General features: G+C 37.8%; 1 protein-coding gene across 1 annotated transcript; it reads right to left on the reverse strand.

Annotated features, from left to right (window-relative positions):
• Positions 1–8,224: 8,224 nt before the first annotated feature.
• LOC134309250 (serine/threonine-protein kinase pim-1-like) lies at positions 8,225–12,244 on the reverse strand. The gene is made up of 6 exons (XM_062990901.1): positions 12,200–12,244; positions 11,732–12,107; positions 11,460–11,636; positions 10,611–10,723; positions 8,855–9,129; positions 8,225–8,378 (listed from the first exon to the last, which is right to left on the reverse strand). The coding sequence occupies exons 2-5, from the start codon at positions 12,066–12,068 to the stop codon at positions 9,058–9,060; spliced, it is 699 nt and encodes a 232-aa protein (XP_062846971.1). The 5' UTR covers positions 12,069–12,107; positions 12,200–12,244; the 3' UTR covers positions 8,225–8,378; positions 8,855–9,057.
• Positions 12,245–13,107: the final 863 nt, after the last annotated feature.

Below are 13,107 nucleotides of genomic sequence, written 5' to 3' on the forward strand. Positions count from 1 at the left end.
TTTATAACCAGTACAAAGCTCTTATAACCAGTACAAAGCTTTTATAACCAGTACAAAGCTCTTATAACCAGTACAAAGCTTTTATAACCAGTACAAAGCTCTTATAACCAGTACAAAGCTCTTATAACCAGTACAAAGCTCTTATAACCAGTACAAAGCTCTTATAACCAGTACAAAGCTCTTATAACCAGTACAAAGCTTTTATAACCAGTACAAAGCTCTTATAACCAGTACAGAGCACTTCCCAGCTAACAAAATTATGTTTTGAGAACGTTCCCCAAACGTTCCATTTTGGTTGTGGGAACGTTGCATTGGAATGTTCCCTCAACGTTATTTTGTCCAGTTTTCTTGATGTTCTCAGAACGTTTTTTTAAAGTTATGAAAACGTTCCTAAAATGTTACCTAAACCTCATTTGTAACCATGATTTAACATTCTGGGAACGTTGTCTTAGAATGTTCTAAGAACATTTTAAATAAGGTTCTCTGAGCGTTCCCTTAACGTTCTATTTTGGTTGAATGAATGTTTTATTAGAACGTTCCTTCAACGTTATTTTGTCAGTTTTTTGTCAGTTTTCCTAATATTCTCAAGACATTTAATACGTTAAAGAACATACCCAAAATATTTGTAAATGTTTAAAATGTTACTTTAACATACTTTTAACATAACTACAGATCATGTTAATCCAGGACAATGTTAATCCGTCTCTGTTTTTGTGATATATTGGATGAAGGAGATTGCAGGCAGAGAGAGAATCCGTTTAACTCTGCACATTTATTCTCAACATACACACACACAAACACACACACAAACACATACACACACACATTCATGCTTCCAGCCCGTTACATGTGCATTCTCCTATTGAATCTACCGTCATTATTTTATATAGTCATTAAGTATTTACTGCCACCTTCTAACCGTTAACTAACTTACAGTTAGATACCACCAAATACAATTCTAATATACTACAGTCTTGATCCCCCCAACCCCCTCAGACATTACCAGTAATTAAAAAAAATATCTGAACCACTCTGATAACATTTGCTATGATGGTCTAATTCAAACAATTCATGTGATAATTCTGACATAAAATGAGGCAAAATCAATGCAAACATATTTATTTAAAAAAAATGTTTTATTATCATCAATCAAATTCAATTGAATGGACGAAAAATGAAAAAAGAACAATCCCTCAATTTTTCTATCCCTTATAAACTGAGGTAAAATCAGTTAGAATATATTGTATTTATTATATGTTATTATTATTATCAAGCAAATAATTTAAATTAATCAATGGAAAATGGAAAAAAATATATAAATTCTAATGTAAATGAATAAATGGAAAATGTTTTAATATTTTAAATGTTTTCATGTTTTAAAAACTTTTTTTTTGTAAATATTGTTTCTGTTTTTGTATTTTAAATAATCCAACTAAGCAATTAATCAAAAACATAATCACCAGATTGATTAGGAAAATAATCGTTAGTTGCAACCCTACATGAAGTGAAGTGAAGCATTTTTGTTTTGTGCATCAAATAATGGCATTTCTGACTAGAAACAGATTATTTCCCATGGAAAATAAATAAATAAATAAAAATATGCGTTAATCAATCACATTTCTCCTATCAAGTATATCTGTGTTTCATGGTTGATTCCCTCTTTTTGGACCATTCTGGAGCAGGACTCATTCTTATTGGTAAGTTTCAAAAGCAGTGGTGTTTCAAAATAGTATTGAGTATGTTTTATTAATGTTTATTTAGTTCATGTTTATCAGTGTTTTGTTGTGTGTTTTATGAAGTCTAGCAAAGCTATAAAAAGTAGGTTTTAACCCTGTGACCTGTTTTAACTTACAATAGACTTACAATTGACTTAGTTAGGTAAAAAAGGAAGCACTGAATTACATTAATATAAACCTAAGTTTGCTTTTCTCTTCCTATTCAGTAATAAATGTTCTGTTAAACCTGACTAGTCTTTCTTTTTATTGGTATTATTTATCGTTAGCTAACTGGCTAACCATTAATTGGACTTTTAGTTTGGTCAAAAAGGCGCAACAACAGAATGACTGTGGATGAGGTTACCATAGCAACTCTCTGTGTGTTCAGTGTTCTCAGGGTAACTTACTTAACTGAACTATCGGGACTGTGTGGTTACAGTGATTGAGTAACATTATTTCAGTTAAATCTCATTATGAGAAGCGAATTTTAATCATTTTAACATTTTTCTTTAGCTTAGTTTAGCTCAGTTCGTTTTACTGAATCGGTTCTTTTAAATCATCCGTTTAAACGAATCGAAAAACTGAATCGATTGATTCATTAGAGTTTAAAAGGACCTAATGCAGTCGGTTCGGAAGTGCAGAATCGGTTCGGAAGAATCGGTTCTTTAAATCGAATCGTTAGGAACATTGCTTATTGTTATTAGCGTTAAAGCTGGTAGTGGATATATTTAGGGTAAAGCACAACTCTTCCAAAATACTTGGCAGCCACAGAATGACTTTCTACACCTGAACTCTGCAGTTCCACCAGGATTTGTTTACATATGCAAATCGCGTTTCTCCGGTAAGGGAGGTGGACTCGCGCTGATCTATCGCGAGAGTATAAAACTAACGCCACTCTCGTTACCTGATCAGACGTCTTTTGAACTGTTGGTTGTGAAGCTCTGTGGATCCACACCCACCATCATTGCTGTTCTGTACAGACCCCCCCAAGTCATCATCAAGTAGTTTAATTAATGAACTATCAACACTTTTAACCACTCTTAGTGCAATGTCTCCTAATATCATTTTAATGGGAGACTTTAATGTTCATTTTGATAACTCTGAAAACATGTTCACAAAAGATTTTAAAGCAGTATTAGACTGCTTTGATCTTTCCCAAAGTGTGAATTTTGTAACACACAGTAAGGGCCATATCCTTGATTTAGTTTGCTGCTCTGGCATTACACCTTATGATATTTCTTCAGCTGAGTTACCCATTTCAGATCATAAAGCTGTGTTATTTATTGCTAATTTACAACTTGGTAAATCAAAGGTACATCGTATGATGTCATATCGAAACATCAGACATGTTAATCCAGAGGACTTTGCCAGGTTAATCACGTCTAGTCCGATCTCAGCCTCAGTTTCCTCTTCCATGGATCTGGTCAAATATTACAATAGTAATTTATCCTCAGCGCTTGATTCTTTGGCCCCACTGAAAATACGCGCTGTCTCATTTGCCCATACTGCCCCCTGGTATACACCTGAATTACGGCGCTTAGAGCGGCTCTACACTAGGACTGGACTGACTGTGCATAAACAAATGTACCTTGATCATATGCTGCAATATAAAGATGTCCTCTCAGCGGTGAAAACTTCTCACTATGCAAATATCATCAATGCAGGTAAAGGGAATACTAGGTGTCTCTTTTCAACAGTAAAAAGACTACCCAAGCCACCTGCACACGACATGAACAGTATCAGCACTAAGGAACAATGCTCAGCTTTTTTGAAGTTTTTCAATTCCAAAATTTGCACAATTCATGAGCAGCTGTCCTCTGAAATAACTGTGCAGTCTAACTCACTGTCAGCAAGCATCACAGATCTGTTCTCACCCTCTGTTTTATGTGACTTTAGTCTTCCAACTGAAAGTCATATTTTTGAACTCGTTTCCAAGTCCAGTACGTCTACTTGTTATTTGGACCCAATTCCTACATCCCTACTAAAAGTTTGTTTGCCTTCGATCATTTCCATCATATGTAGAATTATTAACTCTTCCTTGACCACTGGTATAGTTCCCCCTTCACTGAAAGTTGCCATAATCCGACCAACTCTGAAGAAACCTGGTTTAGACCCTTCTGATTTAAATAACTATCGGCCAATTTCAAATTTACCATTCATTTCCAAAATCCTTGAGAAGGTGGTTGCAGCTCAACTTCAGCTTCACCTTCATAATAACAATCTTTTTGAAAGATTCCAATCTGGTTTCCGCCCTAAACACAGCACAGAAACTGCACTGGTTAAGTTAACCAATGACCTCCTTAGAGCAGCTGATTCTGGCTTACTTTCTATTCTTATTCTCCTTGACCTCAGTGCTGCCTTTGACACCATATCCCATCAGCTCCTCATGGATCGCCTGACTAGCATTGGGGTCTGTGGCACTGTGAATCAGTGGTTTGCCTCCTACCTCGCTGACAGAACACAGTTTGTACAGATCCAGAATCACAGGTCAGAGTGTCTCACCATCTGTAATGGAGTTCCACAGGGTTCAGTGCTGGGACCGCTCCTGTTTAACATTTATCTCCTTCCGCTTGGCAATATTTTTCGGCATTATGGCATTCATTTTCATTGCTATGCTGATGACACGCAGCTTTATGTATCCACTAAGCCAACTTCTACTACTCCTCCGATTACTCTTATTGCTTGTCTCCATGATGTACATACAGTGTATCACAAAAGTGAGTACACCCCTCACATTTCTGCAGATATTTAAGTATATCTTTTCATGGGACAACACTGACAAAATGACACTTTGACACAATGAAAAGTAGTCTGTGTGCAGCTTATATAACAGTGTAAATTTATTCTTCCCTCAAAATAACTCAAAATACAGCCATTAATGTCTAAACCACCGGCAACAAAAGTGAGTACACCCCTAAGAGACTACACCCCTAAATGTCCAAATTGAGCACTGCTTGTCATTTTCCCTCCAAAATGTCATGTGATTTGTTAGTGTTACTAGGTCTCAGGTGTGCATAGGGAGCAGGTGTGTTCAATTTAGTAGTACAGCTCTCACACTCTCTCATACTGGTCACTGAAAGTTCCAACATGGCACCTCATGGCAAAGAACTCTCTGAGGATCTTAAAAGACGAATTGTTGCGCTACATGAAGATGGCCAAGGCTACAAGAAGATTGCCAACACCCTGAAACTGAGCTGCAGCACAGTGGCCAAGATCATCCAGCGTTTTAAAAGAGCAGGGTCCACTCAGAACAGACCTCGCGTTGGTCGTCCAAAGAAGCTGAGTGCACGTGCTCAGCATCACATCCAACTACTGTCTTTGAAAGATAGGCGCAGGAGTGCTGTCAGCATTGCTGCAGAGATTGAAAAGGTGGGGGGTCAGCCTGTCAGTGCTCAGACCATACGCCGCACACTACATCAAATTGGTCTGCATGGCTGTCACCCCAGAAGGAAGCCTCTTCTGAAGTCTCTACACAAGAAAGCCCGCAAACAGTTTGCTGAAGACATGTCAACAAAGGACATGGATTACTGGAACCATGTCCTATGGTCTGATGAGACCAAGATTAATTTGTTTGGTTCAGATGGTCTCAAGCATGTGTGGCGGCAATCAGGTGAGGAGTACAAAGATAAGTGTGTCATGCCTACAGTCAAGCATGGTGGTGGGAATGCCATGGTCTGGGGCTGCATGAGTGCAGCAGGTGTTGGGGAGTTACATTTCATTGAGGGACACATGAACTCCAATATGTACTGTGAAATACTGAAGCAGAGCATGATCCCCTCCCTCTGGAATCTGGGTCGCAGGGCAGTGTTCCAGCATGATAATGACCCCAAACACACCTCTAAGACAACCACTGCTTTATTGAAGAGGCTGAGGGTAAAGGTGATGGACTGGCCAAGCATGTCTCCAGACCTAAACCCAAAAGAACATCTTTGGGGCATCCTCAAGCGGAAGGTGGAGGAGCGCAAAGTCTCGAATATCCACCAGCTCCGTGATGTCGTCATGGAGGAGTGGAAAAGCATTCCAGTGGCAACCTGTGAAGCTCTGGTAAACTCCATGCCCAGGAGAGTTAAGGCAGTTCTGGGAAATAATGGTGGCCACACAAAATATTGACACTTCAGGAACTTTCACTAAGGGGTGTACTCACTTTTGTTGCCGGTGGTTTAGACATTAATGGCTGTATATTGAGTTATTTTGAGGGAAGAATAAATTTACACTGTTATATAAGCTGCACACAGACTACTTTTCATTGTGTCAAAGTGTCATTTTGTCAGTGTTGTCCCATGAAAAGATATACTTAAATATCTGCAGAAATGTGAGGGGTGTACTCACTTTTGTGATACACTGTACATGGATGACAAACAACTATTTAAAACTAAATAGTAGTAAAACCGAGATACTTCTTATTGGATCTAAGGCTGCACTTTCGAAAAATAATATTAGTTCATTTTCCGTTGCTAAGGATATCATACCTGTGTCCACCCATGTTAAGAGCCTTGGTGTTATCTTGGATAGCACCCTTTCTTTTTCAACTCACATAAATAGTGTCTCCCGGATTGCTTTTTTCCACTTGCGAAATATCTCCAGACTGAGGCCAGTCTTATCAAAGCACTCCACGGAAGTCTTAGTCAATGCATTAGTCACATCACGGATTGACTACTGCAATGCAATCCTGGCTGGCATTCCCAAAAAACTTATTCAAAGACGTCAGCATATCCAGAACTCAGCAGCACGGATAATTACATGCACCAAGTCCACTGAGCATGTCACACCACTGCTGAACCAACTGCATTGGCTCCCAGTATCACAACGGATCAATTTTAAAATTTTATTACTGACATTCAAGGCACTTCATAATTTATCCCCTGCATATCTCACAGACCTCCTACAGTTTTACACTCCTTCCCGCTCGTTGCGATCTTCCTCAGCAGGTTTTTTGGCAGAACCAGCCATTAACCTTAGTACAATGGGTACCAGGGCTTTCTCCTATGTTGCACCTAAACTCTGGAACACACTCCCCACCCATATTCGAACATTGCAATCCATCGCAGAATTCAAAACGGCTCTTAAAACTCATCTTTTTAAACTGGCTTATTCACTTTAACATATCTTGTACTTTTTGTTTTATGCTTGTGTGTTGTGATAATTTGTTTGTTGTAGTTGTAATAACTTATTGTATGTTTTAATTCTTGTTTTAGTTGATGTAAGGTGACCTTGAGTGTCATGAAAGGCGCCAATAAATAAAATGTATTATTATTATTATTATGTGAATATTAGAGACATGACAAATTTGGAGGAATATTAGTTGTGTTCGCTGATTACTCATTTGGTTGGTTGACTAATCAAATATTTAATGTTGTAAATGTCTAATTCAGTTAATATTTTGTAATGTGATTACACAAGACTCTGAGAGAGAAACACAGTACCTTGTAATGATATTTTTGTCTTTCTTTTAGGACAGAAACAGAGCTTTTACGAGTCATCTTTAAGAATGGAAAAGAAAAGTTCAAGAAAGATATATTTTGTACTTTTACTGTAAAACTGTTTGTAACATTTGTAATATTATACAGTAAAATAAAATGGCTACATTTGTATTCGTCTTTATTTTACCCATTTTCTTGATTACACATCAACACACATTGTGTAAGAACAAAACATTGTGTGTGTTAAGTATCCTGACACGGTGGGTGTGCAAAAACAGGATGACACATTTACTGTGTTTAAATCAACACAGTATGTGTCGTCCCTGAGCACACTCCTCACATGTTAACACATGACTTTTTAGAGTGTAGGTAATGTGTGTGTGAGTTTTAGGTGTGTTAGGGGTGATTGTGTACTGACGTGTGTGTATAATTGTGCATTTGTGTGTAAGGTGTGATTGTGTACTGACGTGTGTCTGTATAAAATGATTGTGTAATCATGTGTAATATGTATATGTGTGTAATGTGTAATGATTGTGTACTGAGGTGTGTGTGTTTGTAATGGTTGTGTTTAGTGTGTGAATAATTGGATTGTTGGATTGTCTACACTGAAAGTTTAAGTGCACATCTAAACCCTGTTTTACGGTACTGGTCACACTGTCTACACTGAGATGAGAGCATTCTGTGATGAGACTCAATGATAGGAGGTCACAGATGGTCACCATCCGATCTTCCATAAATAAGGGAATAAACTTCCAAACTCCAGATAAAAAGCTTTAAGAGACATATCCAGGACGACCTGCAGATATAATTGCACCCAAAAAGGTGTTTTATAGGTACTGAGTAAAGGGTGTAAATATTGTATTTGGACTTTTGGGAGGAAACCCATGCAGACACAGGGAAAACATGCAATCTCCACACAGAAACGACCCTGGCCGTCTAGCCGGGGAATCAAAGCCGGTCCTTTCTTGCTGTGAGGTAGCAGTGCTACCCAGATTTAGATTGTTATGGAACGTTTAATTCATGACGTCATTATGATTGACCAATCAGTTTTACCTAAAGTAATAACACACAAACAATTACATAGTTCATGTCTTTATTATACAATGTGATTATTTACAGTCGAGCTTTTTACTGGTAAAACTAACATATATAACATATATCCTAAAGCTGCTGATAACAAGTTGCATAATGGTAAGAAGGTCTCCTCAGTCTCCTCAGCTTTCAAAGAGAGATGCTTGTTCACCTGCAAATAATAGAAAACAAACACAAAAAAAAGAAATACCATTATACACAATCCAGCCCAGTAAGTGTGGAAAATATTCATTTAAAGAAAATTTACTGTTACGGTATTTTTTCATGTCCAGGAGATCCTGTAAATACTGATTTCAAAATATAAAGAAGCATTAAATGAATTACACCAGGCTGTGTTTTTATTTATGTTTGATTTTTATACATCACCTGACTTAATGCTTCTACATATGAGTACAGTGGAGTTTACAGTGATCGGTGAGCTGGATCCGATTCATCAAACCAATCGTACACCTGCTAACATCATACACACTACAACAAGATCTAGCGGTGTCCCTAACACACCGTCATAATGCAGTATATGTATAATTTAAGTAGATTTAGTCTTTACCCCTAAATCCAGCACTCATGTTTATCTGATTCTGTATAACAGGATCATATTGAACTGGTTCTTCTTAAACGCCTACTTACCTACTGCCAGTGTTCTTGAATCACATTCTGCGGTTAGATCTTCTTTTTCCTGGTAAACTAGTAAAAGCTTTATTAGTTTCATTGTTTTTACTGTTACCTGCAACCTCAGGAAACCTGTACAATTATAAATCCTGTACAATTATAAATCCTGTACAATTACAAATCCTGTACAATTACAAATCCTGTACAAATAGAAGACAGTTTTATGAGACGTAGTGATTGTTATGACTGTTACTGCTCTGCTCACTCATCTGCGTCTCAAGATCTACATCTGTCTGTAAAATAAAGAAGACAAGAAGATAAAAATATCAACACAGAGGGTTATATACAGAAGCGTATTACTGCCACACAAATAAAAAAAAAGCCGTCAGTATGTGGTTATAACGAGAAAAGGATCTCGTTAAAATGAGAATAGTGCAGACATTTAAGATGCTGTAGCTTGTAACCATGAAGATTCTCCATTATGATTAGTGCAATGTCTAAGATATCTGACCGGTTTTCACGTCTATATAAAGACTGAGATTTAAGAATCCTTCGCAGTGTTCGAATACTAATAAAAATACCATCTCAGTGACACCAAAATTTTACTGTGGCTTAAGCCAAGCATGAAGTAAAATTTGATTAATTCAGTCAACTGCGCCATTTAAGGTGAATCAAATACACAAAAGACCATAGACGTATTTCCTGTGATTGTGATATACAGTGGACCCTTGACTTATGAATGTAATTGGTTTTGAAGGGCTGTTCTTAAGTCAATGTTCATTAGTTAAACCTATTTTTCCCATAAGAAATAATTAATAGTATTAATCCGTTTGTCTTTTTTGTTATAAATACAAGTATATTTTCCCTTAAATCTTAAATTATAGAATAGATAATACTGTAATAAACAATAATAAACAACAATACACAGTAGTACTGTACATAAACACACATCACATTTCAGTACAGTACGTGTACTGTACTATACACCATAATACATTTCCTTCTTTTATAAAATGTATCTACCAGAAACAACAATAACTCTCATATTTCTCTATTATTTCCTTCTTTATTTCAATAGTGTTGTATTTTGTAGGTGTAATTGCACGAAAGAAAGAATACTTTACTCAGCGATTTCCTTCTTCTCTCTCACTCACTGTTCCCTCTGTCTGATACACAGTGACAGCTACTGGCAGGAGTAATTATACAACAACAAATAGTAATAGATTTGTTCATTTTCTCACCACTGCACTTCCTCTGCACCTTCTTTGGGGACATTTTAATATTGAATTTTACAAAATATAAAGAAAACACCGAAAAAACACCATCCGCTGTCCGAATGTTCACTCACTGTATATATATATATATATATAGAGAGAGAGAGAGAGAGAGAGATGGTCGGAGTCAACTTGTTCGTGATGTCACGTGTTTCGCGAATTGCGGTTAGTAATACGAAATTTGTTCGTACGTTAAGTTGAAACAGATCGTTCGTAACCCGAAATGTTCGTATGGTAAACGGTTCGTAACTCAAGGTTCTACTGTACGTTGTTTTAACAGATCCTTTTCTCAATTATAACAACATACTGACGTTTTTTTTTCATCTGTGTGGCAGCAATACTGTACTTATACAGTACAATGAAACGAATGCTTGATAAGTTTACATTTTAACATTGGAACCTGTACTTTTGTAATATTGTAATATAATCCGTGAGATCTAGGCAACATTACTGTAACGTCTCTTAGCTAATGATCTCTGTTTTATTTTATTTGGACTAACCTGGACTTGATATTCACGTTCCTTTTCAAACCACTCGTCCTGAAGGATCTCTTCCAGGCTTGGACGCTTATTGGGATTTTTCTGAAGGCATTTTTCAATCAGATTACTGCAGGCTGTGAGTGCAATAATAATTCAATTTGTTACTTTAACCAAGAAAATAATGTTCAAAAATTATTTATTTGCATTTCTTAGTTTCTTGGGACTAAACCAACAACAAACAATGAATATTTCTACTAGTGCGCACAGTATTTTTAATGAGCCTCGACCAAACAAGATGATCACGAATATGATTTTTTTCATGGATGATTTGTGTAAGTTAACATATAGGTTTGAAAGTCGATACGGCCCAAACAAGATTTTTTAAATACAGCTAATTTGTACACAAGTATTTAGACTCAAATGGTCAAGTAGACAAATCAGGGGTTAATACATTTTCTGACATAGTATTGACTTATGGGCGGCGCAGTGGCTCGGTGGGTAGCATTGTCATCTCACAGCAAGAAGGTCCTGGGTCCTTTCTGTGCAGTGAGTTTGTATGTTCTCCCCGTGTCTGCGTGGGTTTCCTCCGGGAGCTCCGGTTTCCTCCCACAGTCCAAAAACATGCAGTCAGGTTCATTGGAAACATTGCCATATAGGTGAATGTGTGTGTGTGTGTGTGTGTGTGCCCTGCAATGGACTGGCACCCCGTCCAGGGTGTTACTGTGTACCTTGCACCCATTGTCCAATTGGATAAGCAGTTAAGAAAGTGAGTGAGTGAGTATTGACTTATACTGCAAATTCAAAATATAGTTTGTGTGAATGTAAGAATATATATATTGTTATGTGAATATTTTGTAAATATTTTCTTACCCTTAGACACACCATGTTTAAAAAACAGACGCCCATCAACAATCTGCTCATTAGTCCAAAAAGGCAAGCGTCCACAAACCAACAGAAACAGCAATACACCTAGACTCCAGACGGCTGCAGGGCAGCCATGATATTCTTCATTTGTAATCCACTCAGGTGGAGCATATAGCCTCGTTCCTACATGAACAGAGAAAAAACACTTAGTAATAAGTTTCTTCCCCTAAAACCGGTTTATCCTGTGCTGTAAACGTTCACCCCTAATGTGTACTTACCTGCAAATGTTTTGTAGGGAGTTTCCTTGAGAAGGTCACCGCAGCCGAAGTCTATCAGCTTGACCTCTAGAGTATCTGTGTTTATAAGGACGTTCTGAAGCTTGATGTCCCTATGTAAGACCCCACGATCATGGCAGTGACGTGTAGCCAGAACCACCTGCCACATGATGTGTCGAGCGAGCTCCATACTCAGTTTGTCTTTACTGGTTACTAAGTGTAAGAGGTCTTTGCAGGGAACGGGTCGCTCCAGAATCAGGATGTATTGCTGAGGCGTGTCAAACCACTCCAGAAGCTTTAGCACGTGTGGACTGCAAGGCGGCCTGGACACCATCTGCATCAATGCCACCTCTACAGGAAGCGAGTCCGTCTCCTCGGGCTAATAGTATAAGAGACGAGGTGAGTAAGAGTTTTAGAGTCGATAGATTTAACCTTAGATAAGCAGGCAGGTAAACTGAAAATGTCACTTACAACAGTGGTAAATCGTTGGTAGTGAGTCTTCGACACATATTTGATGGCAACCTATACACACAAGTAAAAATATTAGTAGATTTTTAATACAGGTGTTATTGTAACATACTCGTCCTCACCAAACAAATCATGTCTTTTTTTATATTTTGTTTATGCACTTTTCTCCCGTTTTTCTCCCATTTTAGCGTGTCCAATTGCCCGATTGCATCATGCTTCCTCTCCACCAATGCTGATCCCTGGCTCTGATTGAGGGGAACGAAGCTAACCCACGCCCCCTCCGACACGTGGGCAGCATGCCGTATGCATCTTATCACCTACACTTTGACGAGTGCAGTGCAGCTCAGCGGTGTGTACGGAGAGCATAAACAACTCCATGAATCAGTGCTCATGTGTTCCAGAGTGCAGTCGTGGGTCAGTCCTGTATAAACCAATCAGAGCTTCCGAATTCAGATTTTGGGCAGAATTTCAGTTGTTCTTCTAATCCAAAGCAATAAATAAAAAAAAAACTCTCTCTTGATTGGTTGTAGAGGTATAAGTGACAGTTTAGTGAACGAATTACCAGTTTTAGCTTTTTACCACGAAAGCCGAATAACCTTTATTATGTAAATGCACATATACTGTCAGAAGCTTGAAGAAGTTTGAAGATTGTATTGACATGATAAAAACAGTACAGCTGATACTCACCTGCTTCCCATCTGCCTTACAAACTCCTTCATAGACCGAACCACAGCCTCCTTTTCCCAGCAGCTTATACTTAGTGCTATACCGGCTATCAAAACTCTCTGTGAATGATTTATTTGATAGAAGTTATGTTTAGTAAATAATATCATTTATATCAGGCAAAGATTCAGCTCTATATTACTAAAGCCTGTCAGCAATATATAACGTGTTTATATGCTAATATGACC

Source organism: Trichomycterus rosablanca, chromosome 2 (assembly GCF_030014385.1).
Source record: "Trichomycterus rosablanca isolate fTriRos1 chromosome 2, fTriRos1.hap1, whole genome shotgun sequence".
NCBI classification, from domain to species: Eukaryota; Metazoa; Chordata; class Actinopteri; order Siluriformes; family Trichomycteridae; genus Trichomycterus; species Trichomycterus rosablanca.